This window comes from Piliocolobus tephrosceles, chromosome 6 (genome assembly GCF_002776525.5).
Source record: "Piliocolobus tephrosceles isolate RC106 chromosome 6, ASM277652v3, whole genome shotgun sequence".
In the NCBI taxonomy this organism is placed as follows: Eukaryota; Metazoa; Chordata; class Mammalia; order Primates; family Cercopithecidae; genus Piliocolobus; species Piliocolobus tephrosceles.
In genome coordinates, this window is record NC_045439.1 from 33,800,213 (window position 1) to 33,818,749 (window position 18,537).

General features: G+C 47.5%; 1 protein-coding gene across 3 annotated transcripts in view; it reads left to right on the top strand.

The window, feature by feature from the left end:
* Positions 1–18,537, top strand: part of DPF3 (double PHD fingers 3) — a 279,920-nt gene that overhangs the window by 154,217 nt on the left and 107,166 nt on the right. For 2 of the 3 annotated variants that reach the window (XR_002724662.1, XM_023183047.1), the window contains exons 4-5: positions 9,790–9,917; positions 18,323–18,418. Coding sequence is in view for 1 of the 3 variants with exons in the window: in XM_023183047.1 (XP_023038815.1) it covers positions 9,790–9,917; positions 18,323–18,418 (224 nt within the window). In the remaining 2 variants the exon portion in view is untranslated. Of the gene's footprint in view, positions 1–9,789; positions 9,918–17,928; positions 18,081–18,322; positions 18,419–18,537 lie in introns of those variants that run through there. The other variant, XR_002724663.1, reaches the window with a different exon arrangement.

Sequence of the window (18,537 nt, forward strand, 5' to 3'; positions counted from 1 at the left end):
ACTGGGAGGTGGGCACCTCACCTGTACCTCTGCCCACTGGGAGGTGGACACCTTGATGACGAGGCCCCATCGTTTTTTCATCTGTATCCCTAGCACCCGGCATGAGGCTTGGCACATGGTCCACGGGCAGTGAAGATTTCTAAAGGGATGAGGGGAAGAGACATGTCTGGTGTTTGATCTCAACCTTGGAGAACATGACCTAGCTCTCATCATCTCCGCTGCACAGATGAGGGAGGCTCCGCCAGGGAGGAGAGGGCTGGGGCTGCTGACCTTGGCTTCCCTTGCGGTTCCCAGCCTGGCCGGGGGACCCAAGTGTTGCCATCTTGCCTCTTTGGTTCTGGGTTGTAGGGGTCTTCCCTGTCCAAATATCCTTGTTCTGCTGGAGGAGAGGCATCAAACAGGGATCACAAGGCCTAGGTTCAAGTCTAGATCCCTCTACCCACTGGCTTTGTGATGTTGGACAATTTCCTAACCACTCCTACCCCAGTCCTTCATCTGTGAGATGTGGGTCACGGTGGTTTTGCAGGGTTATTCTGAGAGGCGTGTGGGATGGAGGGTGGAGGACTTGGCAAGTGTGAGGAGGCACTGTGATGCCACCTCCGCACTGCACTGCTGGGTGGGTCTCTGCAACACAGTTCCCGTCCCCAGCACCGACAATGAATTTGCTGCAGATAGCTCGCTGCCTCGCTGGAAAAGTGTGTGCCATCTGGCCCAGAATGGCAACTCGTTCTGCCTTAGAGTCTATTCATTTTATTTTATTTATTTATTTTTAGAGACGAGCCTTGCTGTGTTCCTCAGGCTATATTTGAACTCCTGGGTTCAAGTGATCCTCCTCCTGCCCCTGCCTCCTGAGTAGCTGGGAATTCAGGCATATGCCACCATGCCCAGCTCTGTCTTAAAGCCTTTTAAAAGCTCCCTGTCTATAGATGACCTAGAACTTGGCTGTGGGACCTCACTCCTGTGTCCCAGAACTCAGACCTGAGGCACCCATGGCCCAGGGCACAGAGATGAACTCGGAAGCCTCCTCTCTGCTTTTACTACACCTGTTAGACCACGGTATGCCAGGCCAGGCCCATGTGGCTGGATCTTTTTCCCTGCCCTTGGGCTAGGCTGGTCCACTTTCTTCTTGAAGAACCATTTCTCCATGGGCTCACCCTGGTATGGCTTCACACCTTTGCCCCCTTTGCACTGACACCAGCCTCCCTACTTGGCCTCCATCCTGGTTCACTGGTGGGGAAGCTCCCTGCTCAGGGGACTGCTCCCCAGTGCCTACTGCCCCCAGGACACATCTGAGAACCACAATGTAAGTACCATGAGGACAGAGCTCTGTCCATATCGTGCATAGCTCCCTCCTCAAGCACCAGACTCATTAAGAGGCTCCATACATTTTGCAGTAACTCCTCACTGGTCACCCCACATCTGCTCCGACACCCTTCACTTATTCTCAGAGTGATTCTGTTAACATGTAGGCATCATTAGATCATGTTTTGCTCAACACCTCCAGCGCCTTGCTATTGCACTTGGGTGGACACCAACATTCTTGCAGGTGCCTACATGGCCTTCAGTGCCCCTGTAGCTCCCCAAGCTGGTCTCCTATCATCCCCCTGGCTCACCCTGCCCCAGGCAGATGGGCCGGCTTCAGAGCTTTTGCACTGAAGGCTCCTTTGCCTGGAACGTCTTTGCCTGGATGTCAGCGTAGCCCCCTCCCTCTCTTCCTTCAGGCTTGCACTTTCCTGGCCACATTTAAAAGTGTAACCCCCTCCCATCACCCTGACACTCCAACTTCTCCTCCTTGGCTCTGTTTTTCCTCCAAAGCACTGATTACCATCTGTCACGCTGAAGGTTTCACTTGTTTGCTTCATGCATTGTTTCTCTCCTGCTAGAATATAAATTCTATGAGGGCCGGGATTTTTGTCTCTTTTCTTCAGAGTCATTGCCCCAGCACCTAGAACAGAGTCGATACATAGTAGGTGCTTGATAATTACTTGTCAAATGAAGGGATAAAGTAGGTTATCTTCCATTGTGGCTCTGCCATGATTTTTTTCCCCTGAAGCTGCAGGAGCAATGGCCACCCTGAACTTGGAGCAGCACCAGCGTCTCTGCTTTCCAGCTGCGTCTCATTCTCAGCTTCTTCCATCCTCTTACCTGCCTCAGATTCCATTCGTTTCCATCCCCCCTGGGTTCATGCCCATGGAGGGGTTAGCTGTGCCTCACTCACCATGTTTGGTGGTCTTAGAGTGTCAGAAAGGTGAGGGGTTTTTGCTGAAAAGCACAAGGAGAGGGAAACTGTAGGAGGTGGAAAGAAGGGAGCTCACACTTATTGAGCATTCTGCCTGTGCCAGGCACTTCATATGTGTTATCTTCTTTGGCCCCATAACACTAGTGGGAAGTGGGTTTTGTTCTCCCAGTTTTACAGATAGGAGATCAAGGCCAAGTGTGTGCTTTAGGGTAATGGCTGAGAGTTCATCCCAGAGCAGCTTTTTGCACTTTCCAGTTGTCTGTATTCCTTTGAACTATGCATTTTTTTTTTTTTTTTTTTTGAGGCAGTGTCTCACTCTGTCACCTAGGCTGGAGTGCAGTGGCAAGATCTTGGCTCACTGCAACCTCCCCCTTCCAGGTTCAAGTGATTCTCCCACCTCAGCCTCTCTAGTCGCTAGGACTACAGGTGCGTATGATCACGCATGGCTAATTTTTGTGTTTTTTGGTAGAGATGGGGTTTCACCACGTGGGCCAGCTGGTCTCAAAGTCCTGACCTCAAGTGATCTACCCGCCTTGCCTCCCAAAATATTGGGATTATAGGCATGAACCACTGCGCCCAGCCTGAAGTTTTATTTATTATTATTTTTTATTCCCTCCAAGCTTTATTAAGGCATAATTGACAAATAAAAATTATATATATTTATGGCATACAATGTGATGTTTAAATATATGTATACATTGTGAAATGACTAAATGAAGCTAGTTAATGTATCTATCAGTCCACATTCTTGTCATTTTTTTGTGTGTGGGTGAGAACATTTAAGATCGACTCTCTCAGCAGTTTTCATTGCTAATAACTGGAGTCACCACGCTGCACAACAGATCTCCAGGACATATTCATCCTGTCTAACGGACACTCTGAACCATCTGACCAGCCTCTCCTGATTCCCTGACCTTGCCTTTGGAAATGCTGCCCGCACTCTGTCCACTCCCACCACCCTCCCCGTCCTCACCCTCCTGGTAGCTGCATTTACCTGATCTGCTGGCAGCTCAGTGGTGAGCTTCCTTGGGCAGTGTGGGTGTTTTTCTGTATCTCGGGGTGGGAGAATGCTTATCTGTGGTCCTGATATCTGGATGCTGGAACCCATCCTGGCATGTCTACTTAGGGGTGAGAGGGTAGGCACAGCAGAGGCCATATGGGGGAGGGATGAGTCCTCCTGTTGTATGGATATCCTGAGATTCTGAAGCAAGTGGTAACAGGGCCTGCAGGGTGCAGCCTGGGTGATGGGTCCTCAATGTGAACCTCATCTATTTTGAGCTTTATGAGTCACAAAACAGGGAGTCAAAGGCAGCCAAGAAAGTGGCACCCCTAGGGAATGAGCAGATGGATCCCTAGCCCTGCACCATCTTAGGGAATCAGGTCTCTGACCCCCCTCCCCAGTCTCTTCCCCTGTGAGGTGAGAGATAACAATGCCTCCCTCCCTTCTCCCTCCTCACGAGTCTGACAGTCTGATGGGGATAAATGAAATAATGATTCTTAAGCGCCTTTCTCCTTTGTGTAAGTTGGTGTATAAATCCAAAGAAATATGATGAGCTTAACTCCTCAAAATAATAAGCACCCAGACGAGAAAACTGCACGTTTGTATTTTTAAAGGAAAACTAGAGGCAGCTTAAAATAAAATTGAGCACTCATGATCTAGCAGGAGGATTCTTTGCCATTGTCTGTGGGATTTCTCCCTCCCTTTTGCACCATAACTCTATCTCCAGGCCCCTGCGTCAGAGGGAGCCCATGATGGATGGACGGATGGATGTGCCTTGTCGGGGTGCTTCACCACAATTTCCCTTGGGGCAGTCTGTCTGTTGGCAGAGCACACTGCCTCCCGAAAGATGGTATCTCTTGCAAACTCGACAGCTAACAGACAGCTCCTCTCCTTGTATATTTCCCCAAAGAAGAACTGTCTTAATCTGTTTTCTATACGGCATATTTTATTATAATCCATATACGACTCTCAGGTTTCCAATCCTCCATTCTGAGCCAAATAACGAAGGAGAAGGAGTCAGAGGCTTGGGGAGCTCATGACATTCGTGGCGTTTGCATTTTTAAATGACCTGGGATTTAATTACTCACTGTGCTCCCATGTTGCACTTTCAGACTCATCTCGCCTGCATCCTGTTAATGAGCTCGGTGGCTCCAACAACCCAGTGGAAGCTTTGCTTTCAGTGTGTTGGGTGGCAGGCTTGGGGCACCTGTGTCAAAAGCTTGTGGCTTTGATCTGCACCCAAGAGGATGGCTGCCCTATCTGTAGCCCTGAAGAGAAGAAGCCACTGCTCTTGGCTGGACATGTTTTTTTTTTTTTTTTTTTGCTTTTATTTGTGCTTTTCTTGGTTGTTTTTTTTTTAAAGACTTTCTATGCTTCAATCCTTGTTTGTCTAGGAGGTTTTTTCTTATTTAGAAACCGATTTGCTTCGGTTTGCACAGAAGCTGTCTCTGGTGTGATGGATCGTGCTGGAAGTCACCCAAGGAGTATCTCTGTTCCCAATTAGAAGTAGAGGCAGAGCTGCTTACGGGGGCCCAGGGAGGCGGCTGGCTTGGGTGACAGCTGCTGCCGCTGTGGAGAGAGTAACGATCCATGGGTTTATATCCATGTGTATAAAATCAGGCTAATTTAAAGATGAATTATGGGTGTGTTTTGGACCATTTTCTTTTAATGTTAAAGATTCAATGGCTCCTGTCGGGTTATGTGGGCCCCAAATTTGTGTGAGGTTCAAAATGAGTACACTTTAAAAAAATATTAAATCCTATATCCAGATGGGCCATAATCAAATAAAATTGAATAAATGAAATCCCTAAGGGCTCAAAAGAAGTGTGTCTGGGACATACATTGTGCAAGGGCTTGAACCTGTTACCTTTCTTTCCCCTTCACTCTGGGACCTCCTGTGGTCAGGAGGCAGAGTGCACCCTGTGTTTGTTTGTAGGGAGGGGTGGCTACCCTTTCACTCTGACCTTGCAGGCCTTACCCATCATGCTTTGCAACCAGGGTTTGCAGTGGTCCGCTAGAACTCTCTTGGAATGGTACTCAGCAGGTATTACGTACGCAACATTAAGAACCACAGTAAAATTCTTTCCATTTTTTGGAAGCAAAGTCATAGTCAATGTTACTTTTAATGCTGCAAACCTGCACTGTAGATTGTGGTAGCTGGTAACCACGTGTGGCTATGGAGCACTTGAAATGTGGCTAGTCTGAATTGAGATACGCTCTAAGTGGAAAATATCCACCAGACTTTGGAGACAATGCAGATAAAAGAATGTAAAATTTTGCATCCATATTTTTATATTGATTTCATATTGAATGGCAATGTTTTAGAAATATCAGATGAGATAAAATATCTTATTAAAATTAATGACACTTGACTTTCTTCCTTTTTGTGCATGTGACTACTGGTAAGTTAAAAATTACATAAATGGACCGTATTACATTTCTGTTGGACAGTGCAGCTGTAACATTGAAATAAAAACTATTCAAACTTCGGGAATTACATCTAGCATTTTTAGGATACTTACAATGCTGTAGATTCTTTACATATATGATCTAATTTTGAATCTAAGTTTTGAATAGAATAAAACAAAAATTGATAAGCCTCATCTTCTACCCTATTTATCACACTGGTTTTTTTTTTGTGGATTATTTTAGAGTTTCTTTATGCAGTGCATTACCATGTTTGATTCGCCAACACTGTGAAATAGATACTATGACCACACCCATTTAACACATATGGAAATGGAGGCTTAGGTTACATAGCTAGCCCATGGTCCCTTTACTAATACATGGCAAGGCTAGAGTTTGACTTCGGGGCTGTCTGAAGGCAGACTCTATAGGAGCCAATCAAATATTGTGGTAATTAGGGAAGCATGATGCCACTAAATGTCTCTGTGACCCTGGGAGAATCTCTATATCTTTCTGTGCTTCACTTTCCTGTTTAAGGGATTGGACTCGCGATGCTATTGGAGATCCCTTCTTGCTTTTTCTATTTCACTTTTCCCATTTGGTTCTGTTTTCCCTCTTGATTCTTCTACTGTGCCTATCTAGTAAAGTTTGGTTGAAGAGAACCAAGAGAGTAGATTCAGTTATGGGAAAGCAGGATGGAGGCATATTTAGCAGAGGAGGAAGGAGGAGCAGGAGAAGGAAGAGGGGGAAGTTCACTATTGATGGAACATTCTATAGTTTGTAGATACTGTTGCAGAATGGTGAACATGGCATGGGGATGGTCATATAGAGCAGAACCCAAAACCATGACACGAAACTGCCCTCATCCCCAGCTAAAGATCTGCCTTTTATCCTGAAATACGGAAACTAGGGAGTGAGTCTCAGAATGCAATGAAAATGCATGAAGGTTTGGAAAAAGATTTTTCAAGGAAGGACCACAGAGAGACAGGGTGGAGTCCATGCAGCCTAATTAGGTGACTGGGTCTGGAGGCAGACTGAGTTCAAGGCTGGGCTTCGCCTCTTGTGTGATATCAAGCAAGTTCTCAACCTCTACAAGCAACACTGCTCTCATCTGTAAAATGGGTTAATAACTGTGCTCTTGGGTGTAGTGGGGATTGATATGTAGCAGTAACAGCTGCTAAGTTTTGAATGTTTGCTGCTTTCCAAGCCCTCTGCATGTACACAGATGTACCAAAGCCCAGTCAGGCTCAGTCTGAGCCTGTCAACAACTAATAAGAATACAATGAGTGGGGGCCCTTGTCATGATTTCAGTGACATCTCGGAAAGATCATTCAGCTGCATTCTCATCCTGCTGTGTGGCTTTTGGTGGTTACTTAACTTCTCTGGGTCTCGGGTGACTCATCTACAAAATGAGATGATTGAATTAGATGATCTGTAAGGTCTTTTCTAGCTCTAAAATGCTGTACAATTCTGGGAAATAACACTAATAAATAGGATTTATTTAGTGCTGCGAAGGCTAAGGGGGATATTAAAATATGAACTTCAACTCTATGTATATATGATTATTATAAGTTTGAGGGATCGTGACCAGCTGTTCTCTTTTGACTGAGGACAGGACATGAGGCAACACATGCTCATTGCTTTAGATTAGACATTTGGAAGACTTTTCTGACTTGGGAGAAAGAGTAATATGTCATCAGAGCAGGCTGTGGAGCTGCACACCCTGAACTCATTAAAGCAGACAGTTGGCTGTTTTTCTGACACTCGCCTTAAATGTAACTTCATCACACAGGCCTTCCCTGACTCCCTGATCTAAGGTAGACCCCTCTACGTTTGTTCTTTCACATTTCATTCTGTCGTTTTCCTCCGTAGCACTTAAGACAATTCGTAATTGCATTTTGATTTTGTATTTAGCATTTAGTACCTGTCTCTTTGGATTGGAAGCCTCCTAAAGGGAGGGCCTGTCTTTATTTGGTTCGCCTCCTGTGTCCCTAGTCCCAGCACAATGGTGGTCACATGGCAGGTACTCAGTAAATATTTGTTGAATGAGTAGATGGATCCAGAGGTGGCTGATTTTGTGGTAGCGCTTCTTGATGAGAAGTGGATCCTTTGCTCTCCTTTTTAGGTAAGAAAAATCCCAAAGACTTTGTCTCTCAAGAGATTTTAGATGCTGTTTCTCCTTCCCACCTTCTTTTTCTGGGGGCTGGTCACCCACGGGTGTGCATTTGTTCAGTTTTAATAGATGCCTGCGTGCCCCTTCCTCGTGAATTGGTCAGACTCTCTCTGTTTCTGGTGGAGGAAATGGAAAGTGTAGGTAGGGTTCTGTTGGAGTCGGGATAGAGCCCAGTGGAGCAGGCTCGATGGTGCTGCTCTTTCCATTTGCCCCTGCAGATCCATGCTTTTCCGTTTTCACCCTGCTTGGACCTCAGCAGGCTGTGTGAAGGGGGCTCCCTTCCCCTCTTGCTTCCATTTAAGGCTGGTGCGTGGGAGAGGACGCAGCAGGCTGATGCAGGATGGATGGAGATAGTGGTTGGGCTGTTCCTTCCCTTGGTTCCCGGCCTCTGCAAGCCACAGCTCCTGTCCCGGGGCTCTGCTAATGGTGCTGTCTTTAGGTGCTTGCAAGCACTCTCCCTCTGTCCCTCCAAAAATAGCAGCAGTGGTCATGGCTCCTCCCCACCCTCACCCCTGCCCCAAACCCACCTGGGGTGCTTTACCTTGTTGGATCCCTTAATCTCCTCCCCCCATCTCTGTAAATAGTCCCTACACTAAACTCAATACCCCCACAAGGGCAGGCCATTCATCTCTCCTGTTTTCTAGGGCACCACTGCATCCTAGTTCCTGCCCCCGGCTTACCTGGCACAATGGTAGGAACCACATATCAAATTGTGGCAGTGTGGGGGTATGAGGTGCAGGATCAGAGGAGAGGTTGAAGAAATATTTTGTAGTAAATCAGAATGATCACCTGTACCTTAGGTTGGTATGTTTAATTGAAAAAACAGCAGGGGATGGTGGCTCCTGCTTGTAAGCCCAGTGCTTTGGGAGGCTGAGGCAGACGGATTGCTTGAGGCCAGAAGTTTGAGGCTGCAGTGAGCTATGATAGTGCCACTGTACTCCAGCCTGGGTGACAAAGTAAGACCCTGTCTGTAAAAGAGAAAAGAAAGGAAGAAAGAAAAGAAAGGAAGGAAGGAAAGAGGGAGGGAGGAAGGGAGAAAGGAAAGAAAGGAATAAAGAAAGAAAGAAAGAAGGGAAGGAGGGAGGGAGAGAAAGCAAAGAAAGAAAAGAAAAGAAAAGAAAGAAACACACCAACCCTCTGTCAGGTCAGGAGCTCGGGACACCTGGAGGAAGGGGTTCAGCTTCTCTATGGTCTCTCTTCTGGGCAGGGCTGGCTCGGGTTGCCACTTCTCTGCTGGCTTGGTGACCTCAAGCCCCAAGTAGCTGATCAAACTCCTGATACCTTCAGAAAAAAAGGTCGTGGTATGCGGCCGTGCAGTGGCCTGGCCACTCTGCTCATCCGGGGCCTGTGAGGCATTCGCCCTTGCTCCTTCTCTTCCCGTGGCTTTTGAGGCTCTCATTTCCCCCTGGGTGGATGAGAATAGCCTCTCTCAGGCTGAACTAGCTTTTCATGGAGGAAGCCAGAGCTGGGCAGCCAGCATGGCCATGAGGGGGTCATGGGGTTGCCAGACAAGAGCTGGGATAGGAGGAAATGAGCATACTTGGTTGCCAGCATTGTGCATTGCTTGAGTTTTCAAAATACTTTAACGCAACTGAACACATTTCTCCTTACAAAACCACCTGTGGGGTTGGGCGTTGTTATCCTCGCTTTGCAGATGCAGTAAGGGCTCCAGGCTCCCGACGCCTGCCTTGCCCGATGTCCTGGCTGGAGAGGCAGAAGCATGGCCGTGTGAGCCCACATCCACCCGGCACCCTTTCTGCTCTGGCTCAGCTTCCTCTGGGGGTGTGGGTGTGATCGGAATCTGTCTCTGGATTATGAAATGGAGATGGAAAAGCTGGAAGGGGCCCCAGTGTTCCTCTCCCTCCAGAAGTCCTCCTCAGGAGCCCTGGGCCCTGCGTGTCCTCCAGGACTGTCCCTCCTGCCCTGCCTGCTTCTAGTGTCCTGACCTGCCTTTCTATCTTTGTTTTTCAGAAGTGGAGCTTCCCCTGAAGAAGGATGGGTTCACCTCAGAAAGCACCACCCTGGAAGCCTTGCTCCGCGGCGAGGGGGTTGAGAAGAAGGTGGATGCCAGGGAGGAGGAAAGCATCCAGGAAATACAGGTATTTCCGCACCTGCTGGGGACCCCCCAGAGGGTTCCTGTCTCCATAGAGCCTCCAGAACTCCAGCACTGGCTTGGCTCCGGATCCTCCCCTCAAGGGCTGGGGCTGAGTCTCAGACTGCCTCGTTTCTATAGTGGCCAGGAAGCTCCCAAATTCTTTTCTGACTTAACCTATCTTCTGAAGGAGTCATTCATTGGCTTCACTTCGGTTCCCCTCCCTCTCTTCTGTCTATCTGTTCAAAGTGAATTTGTTGGGCCTAGTGAACACAGGGACTGTGTGGGGTCCCAGAGACACAGGTGGACAAAACAGTCTGAATCCTTGTCCCCATGGAACCAAGAGTCCTTCATCTAGGCTCAAAATGTGGGAGTGACTGCTCCAGCTGGGGCCATGTGACTCCGGCTCGCCTGCCCCCCACCCTCACACCCAGCCTTGTTGGTCCCCATGACTGCACACTCCCTTTCCCAGCAGCGCCCAGCCATTCCTCAAGCCCATGCAGTCTTCACCCTTCAGGCAGATGGCTGCTCTATCCCCATGGGTCCACCACCCTCTATCCATGCTACTTCTTTTTTTTTTTTTTTTTTTTTTGAGGCGGAGTCTCGCTCTGTCGCCCGGACTGGAGTGCAGTGGCCGGATCTCAGCTCACTGCAAGCTCCGCCTCCTGGGTTTACACCATTCTCCTGCCTCAGCCTCCCGAGTAGCTGGGACTACAGGCGCCCGCCACCTCGCCCGGCTAGTTTTTGTATTTTTAGTAGAGACGGGGTTTCACCGTGTTAGCCAGGATGGTCTCGATCTCCTGACCTCGTGATCCGCCCATCTCGGCCTCCCAAAGTGCTGGGATTACAGGCTTGAGCCACCGCGCCCGGCCCTATCCATGCTACTTCTAAAACTCTCACTGAATGGGATTATAATGGTGCACACCTACCATTTCTTTTTCTTTTTTTTTTTTGAGACAGAGTCTTGCTCTGTTGCCCAGGCTAGAGTGCAGTGGCACGATCTCGATCTCGGCTCACTGGCAACCTCTGCCTCCCAGGTTCAAGCGATTCTTGTGTCTCATCCTCCCGAGTAGCTGGGATTACAGGCATGTGCCACCATCTGGCTGTTTTTTGTATTTTCAGTAGAGATGGGGTTTCACCATATTGGCCAGGCTGGCCTCGAACTCCTGACCTCAAGCGATCGCCTGCCTCAGCCTCCCAAAGTGCTGGGATTACAGGCATGAGTCACTGCACCCGACTTCACACCTACTATTTCTTATTTGTTATTTGTCTGGAATTCTCATTGTCTAATACAATGTTTGCCATGGAGTATTGTAATATGAATTAATCCTATTATGCAATAACAGCATTGGTAGTTAAGTATTAAATTATTAAAATTAAATTGTATTTCTATTTAATTTATATTCCATATTAAATGTTTATATTTTATGCTATACCTATTGTGCATATTTAATATTCAATAATTTTATTAATTTATATATTTATTGAAACTACAATTAAATGAATAATAATGGAATAATACATTGCTGGTTGGCTTGGTAAGTTCCATCAAGCCAGGGGCGACGCTGTCATGCTCACCACTGTGTCCTCAGGGCCTTTCCCAAGCTGGATAGAGTTGAGTCTTGATAAAGGCATTGAATGAATCACAGAATTTGGCCTTCTCTGCCATTCCTGTGCTAAGATGAATTGTCAAGTCTTTTCCATTGAGTTGCCACAACATGACTTGTGTTTGTTCCTTCCTTTCCTTTCCATGAGCTGCAGCTGAAGATCCTTATTAACTGTCACCTTTATTTGTCTAAGGAACCTTGGAGTCATCTTTGACTCTTGCTTGTCTCTCACACCTGACATCCTGCTCATCAGGAGCCCTGGTGACTGTGCCTTCAACATAAGCCCAGTTCTCGCACATCCCATCTCCCCACACCCACCATTGCTACCCTGGCCCAAGCTGCTGTCATCTTTTGTGTGGACTGCTGTGGTTGCCTTCTCAGTGATCTCCCTGCTAATGCTTGAGAGGCAGTCTTTAAAAAAAATATTTTTTGATAGCAATTTTAAGTTCACAGCAAAATGAAGAGGAAGGTACAGAGATTTCCCATATATCCCTGGTAGAGCCTCCCCCATGATCAACATCCTGCACTAGAGTGGCACATTTGCTATAATAGGTGAGCTGCACTGACTCATCGTATCACCCAGCATCCAAAGTCTGCATGACGGCTCACTCTTGGCGTTGTGCATTCTATGGGTTTGAACAAATGTGTAATGGCATCTGTCCACTCTTATGGTATCATACAGAAGTTTCACTGCCCTAAAAATCCTCTGAGCTCCACCTGTTCATCCCTCCCTCCATCCTAGTGCCTGGCAACCACTGGCCATTTCCCCATCTCCACAGTTTTGCCTCTTCCAGGATGTCATATGCTTGAACTCACAGTATGTCGTCTTTTCAGATTGGCTTCTCTGACTTACTAACATTCATTTAAGGTTCCTTCATGTCTTTTCATGGCCAGATAGCTCATTTCTTTTTAATGCTGAATAATGTTCTGTTGTCTAGATACATCACAGGAGAGGGAGCTTTTTAAAATTTAAGTCTATTGCTATCATTCCTGTGCTCAGAACCCGCTACCGCCCCTGCTGTCAGAGAGTGAAATTCAGGGTCTTCTCTCCACTCTCTGACTCCATTCTTCCTCTTTTCCTCACCCGCTCCACTCCAGGCACAAGGATCTCCTTCTGCTCCTCCCAGAACACACCAGGTTACCCCAGCCCTCGGGCCTTTGTCCTGGCCGTTTCCCCAGACGTCCACTTGCCTCTCACCCTCACCTTCTTCATTTTTTAGTTTTTCTGTTTTATTATTTATTTGTTAATTGATTTTTTTTGAAACAGAGTCTTGCGCTGTTGCCCAGGCTGGAGTGAAGTGGTGCAATCTCGGCTCACTGCAACCTCTGCTTCCTGGGTTCAAGTGATTCTCCTGCCTCAGCCTCCTGAGTAGCTAGGATTACAGGCGCCCGCCACCACATCTGACCGAGTTTTGTATTTTAGTAGAGATGGGGATTCACCATGTTGGCCAGGCTGGTCTCAAACTCCTGACTGCAGGTGATCCACCCACTTTGGCTTCCCAAAGTGCTGGGATTACAGGCGTGAGCCACAGTGCCTGGCCTTCCTCTTTTCCCAAAGATGTCCCTGACCGCACTGTACTTCATCCCACACCCTTGCCCTGCCTGCCCCTGCCTCCCGTTTTCCACTCTGCTTTTCTTGTTCTTTTCCATCACTCTTATCATCATCTAATGTACTTTCTAATTTACTTACTTATTATGTTATTGTTTATGTCTGTTTTCTTCCAGTAGAATGTAAACTCCTCGAGGGCAGGACCTGTTGCCAGTTTTGCTCCCTAATATCTCACAAGCACCCAAACAATGCTTGGTGCTTACCAGGTGCACCATAAATATCTGTTGAATGGATGCATGAGGGAACAGATTCCAGGAATCGCCCTGTCCCCAGTTCTTCCTCTCTCTGACATGTCCTACTTTGTTAGCTGACCTTTTGTTCTAGAGCAAAACTCTGCTAAAAAACTGTTGTTTCCCACTAAATAAATCGAAAACGATGAGCGTGACCTTCCCAGGCCTGTCCTCTCCATTCCTAACCTAGTTTTCAGGCTTATTTTCCACTACTCCTTTCCCTCCTTGTTCTTCAGCCTTCTTCCCTCCATGCCATTGGTCCCGCTGTGCCCTTTATCTGGCATGCCTTTTCTTCCATCTCCATCTGTACAAATCCCACTCATCTTTTAGGCTCAGCCCCAGTGCCACCTTCCCCATCAAGCCTTTCTTGATCTCCCCTCCAGCCACAGGGATCTCTTCTTGCCTTTGGTGTTTAAGCCACCTACTGCTTTCTTCCTTGTGTGTGTGTATGTGACTTTCAGATTTTGAAGTCAAGGTCTGTCGTCTGTGTGTTACTTGCTAGAGTATTTTTTTGCTCAGTTCATGTAATTTGACAGAATCAATGAATGGGGCAGAGCCATTGCCCAGAGCCTTGATGCTCTGGGGACACGGGTCCCTTTCCCTTTAAAGCTGGTGGTGGGCTTGAGTTCTTCTCATGCAGCACTGGGCTGGTGCTGTATTGTCTTCATCACGCCACCATCATCTCAGATGTAAACTGAAGGTCTGCTGAGTGCAGCGCATGGGTCTGCTGTGCTAGAAGACAAAGCCAGGACCCTAAGTCAAATGAGTTTAGTGTTTTTATTGACTTTGCATTATTAAAATACACATGTAGAGAATGGATTATGCTTTTTCATTCATTCATTCATTTGACCAAAGTTTCATGAGGGATTCCTCTGTGCAGGCACTGTGCTGGGTGCTAGGGACACAGAGGCCAAGAGAGACCTGTCCACTCCACTCACATTCTAATGTGACACACAGGCAGGAAACAAGGAATACAAATAAAATAATTGCATTTTAGGATAAAATCCATGAGAACAAACAGTATGAAGATTCAGTATCAGAGTAGAGTTCCTGAGGAAAATGAGGGATTTTTTTTTTTTTTTTTTTTTTTTTTTGAGAAGAGTCTCACCCTGTCACCCAGGCTGGAGAGCAATGGCGCAATCTCAGCTGACTGCAGCCTCCACCTCCCAGGTTCAAATGATTCTCCTGCCTCAGCCTCCTGAGTAGCTGGGATTACAGGTGCCCACCACCACGCCCAACTATTTTTTGTGTTTTTAGTAGAGACAGGTTTTCACCATATTGGCCAGGCTGGTCTCGAACTCCTGACCTCCTGATCCGCCTGCCTCGGCCTCCCAAAGTTCTGGGATTACAGGTGTGAGCCACCGTGCCTGGTTGAGTTGATGGATTTAACCTCAACCCTATGGGATGAGAAGAGTCAGGAAAGTGATCATCCTGGGGAAGAGTTTTCTGGGCAGAGAAGCAGTGGGTGTGATGGCCGCAAGACAGGCCAGAGCTGGTTCTGTTGAAAGAACAGAAGACCTGTGTGGCTGGAGTGTTGTGCCAGGGAGAAGAGAGCCCAGGACTTCGACAGGTGAGCCGAGACCAGACCACCCAGTTCCCACAGGACAGGGAAGTGGCTTTTGGTTCCATGTGATATAAAGAAGGAAGCCATTTGGAAGATTTTGATCAGGGCTGTGAATTTATATTTCATAAAGATCCTGTTGCCTGCTGAGTGGAGAAGAGATTGGATACAGGGCCAGCAATGGAAGGGGGGAGATCAGGGATTTTTGCAGTATTCCAGGCCAGAAATAATGTAGTCTTTAAAAAGGATTTTTGTTTTTTTTAAAACACAACCACAAACCACTGTTATCACCATAAAGACTGTTTAGAGTAACAGGGAGAAAAGTTATTTTAAAATGTGTTTATTTTCCAGATAATGTCCTTGGACCAGGAATGCATGTCTGTTACTGGGGGGGTCAGCTGACTTTGTAGTTGGACACCCCGCCCCCGTCCCCGACTCCTGATACAGGACTGCCCCTCCGCTTCCTGAGCTCTGAAACAAGCTTTGTTTGTTAGAAACTCCTGGCTCCTCCTGAATTATGTCGAGAGGCTTCTGGTTACAGGGCAGCATCGCAGGAAATGCAGACACACTGGGTCTGCCGCCATCACATCCGAGGCCTGGGGCGTAGACAGAGATTTTAGAGTCACAGGGAAGCTGATGGGCAGAGGGAGGATGGAGCCTCAGGGAAAAGAGAAGTCAGTTTACTCCCAGACATGGAGGCCATGTGGCACTCTGGGGACTAGCTCAGCTGCCCCCACCAGTCTTTCACCTTCCAACCCAGAGTCCATATTGCGGGTAATAAATACCCTTATAATGAAAAATGAGAGTCGGAGTTGTACCGAGATGCCAGAGGCAATGACCTTTAAATTTGAGGCACTTGGAACTTACCATGATTAAGTGACTTCGAGACCTGGAAAGTTTGCAAGATGGTTCTACGAACAGCAACAACGGTCATAACCAGACCTTATATTTATACTGTGTCTTTGCCCCAGAGGCTGCAGAGCATTTGACCTGTCACTCGGTCGGCTTTTGTTAGTGTTCCCGCCTCCAGGTCAGGAACTCAAGAGACTTATACTGTGAATGGGGGCTGACATTTCCTAGTTGCGGGCCAGAGGTCATGTCCAGCAGACAATACTCTTTCTCTGTTAGATGGTTAAGGCTGGCCCAGAGACCAGTTAAATGCTGTCAGCTGGTGGCTTCCCAAATAAACTTAGTAGAGAAGTCAAAGAAGAATTTACTAGACCTGTTTTGAGTTATTTGGATGGGTTGGGTGACTAGAGGTGTCCTCATCCCTGTGATTTAGAGCAGAACATTCTAGCCAGGGGAGAGTGGTGGAAGATCGCTGCCTGTGGCTCACCCCTGGGCTCCCTGCTTTGAGGACGGGCCAGAGGTGTCATCCAGCAGGCGGCTTAAACAGCGATGGTTATGACGATGGTGTAGTGCGTGCCGCTCTCTCAGCCTTCTCAACATGTTTGTGATCTTTGACATCATAACAAGGAAGAGGAGATGGGGTTACCCTGTGTAATATGGTAGCTATTCCCCTTACTAGCTCCATCTTATGCCATCTCTCCTTGAGCCACTGAGCACTGGTCACACTGGCCTTTCTGTTCCCTGGACAAGCCACGCTCCTCCGCCTGCCTCAGGGAGTTTGCTGATGCTGTTTCCTCTGCATAGACCCTTTTCCCTCCCTCCCCTCTGTCCTCAGTCACAAGGCCAGCCTTTTGCTCATCCTCCACATCTCAACTGCCTCAGCTCATGTCCTCATGTAGGCCTCCCCGGCCCTCGGATTAGGGAAAACTCCCTCCTAACACCGTCTCGTAGCACTTTGAACTTGCCTACCACTGTTTTGAGAAGAGTTGTAATTATATGATAATATATGCACGTTATTTAAATCTGTCCTCCCTTCCCTAGACTGGAAAGTCCATTTGGGGCTGGGACTGTAGCCATTTTGCAGCTTACCTAGCATGGAGCCTGCCGTGTAGTCAGCACTAGATAAATGCTTTAGATAGAATGAATGAATTCCTATTGTATAATTGGGGAAACCGAGGCATGAAGCGATGATGACTTGCCCTAGATCACACAGTGAGCCCATAAAGAATCCCCCAGGTGGCCAGGTGTGGTAGCTCACCTGCATGGTATGCCTGTAATCCTAGCACTTTGGGAGGCTGGGGTGGGAGGATCACTTGAGCCCAGGTGTTCGAGATCAGCCTGGGCAACAAAGTGAGACCCCCATCTCTACAAAAAAAGCCAGGCATGGTGGCTTGTGCCTGCAGTCCCAGCTACTTGGGAGGCCAAGGTGGGAGGATTGCTTGGGCCTGGGAGGTTGAGGCTGCATTGAGCCATGATTGTGCCACTACACTCCAGCCGGGCCAATAGAGTGAGTCTCTGTCTCAAAAAAAAAAAAAAAAAAAAAAGAAAAAAAAACCCAAAAAACCCTCTGGGCCCCCTGACATGGAGCCCAGTGAGCTCCATGCCCTTTCCCTCTTTTCCTACTCCCACTGTGGGGCTGGGTCCTCTGCCACAGTCTTTTATCCCTCCCTTAAACCCAGAGGAACACCTCCTACCTCCTCCCCTCCTCTAAAGGGAGCGATGCGCTTAGGCCCCTACATGGAGACTATGCCAGATTACGTCTTGGAATTGTCAGCCACCGTACTGAGAGATGAATAGGAAACGCTGAGCCGATGAACCTGACCTTGCTTTGGTCATGGTTTCACTGGATAATCTGGGGCACTCAAAACTGTTTTCGGCCTCAGCGTATTCACCTGCAAAATGGAAACTGGATTCTATGTTGCAGTGTGACTGGCGGGTTGCTGGAGAGAGATAATTTCCAATTCATGATCTTTAAGCTTCATGACAAGTCGGGTACTAAATAAAAGTCTATTTTTCTAAAAAAAAAAAAGCAAAAAAAAAAAAAGCAGTGGCTTATTATGAAGAGTACATTGGTGTTAAATCTGGTCAGATGAACAGGAAGTTACTTGTTTTCATCAGACAGGGCAGGGTTCCAGAATGGCAGGCAAAAGAGAAACATTTTCATATTTCTGAGGTGGCCCTGTGGGAACAAAAAGAAACATTACATTTACAAAAGTAAGTTTTGATAAAACATTTTGGCCCCACATAGAAAAGGGCCCCTACCAGCATAGTCTCTTGTTAGAAAACTCTTCTTGGGCAAAAAGAATGGAAAAAGGTCAGTGTTCTGGGAGGACTTGTCTGGAAGGGGCCCAAGGGCTTAGGAGAGCCTTGGTAGTGCCAAGAGTTCAAACTCCAGGCAGCATTTTGGAGGCCCAACTGCCCACGCAAGGCAGTGTCTTCACTTTGTTAAAAAATAACAACAAATCAGAACACCCTGAAAATTACCCTCTGACCGTTTTCCCCTTTGCATTCTGTTTCTCACCTTTTCCGTTTTTTTTTTTTTTTTTTCCATTTCAGAGGGTTCTGGAAAATGATGAAAACGTAGAAGAAGGGAATGAAGAAGAGGATTTAGAAGAGGATATTCCCAAGCGAAAGAACAGGACTAGAGGACGGGTAAGTTGGGGATGACATGAGCCAGGAATGAGGTGAGGGAGGCTGGGGTGCCCGGCCAAATACTGATCTCCACTGCAGCTAGATGGAGATCATGGCCATGGTCTGACATGGAGAACGCT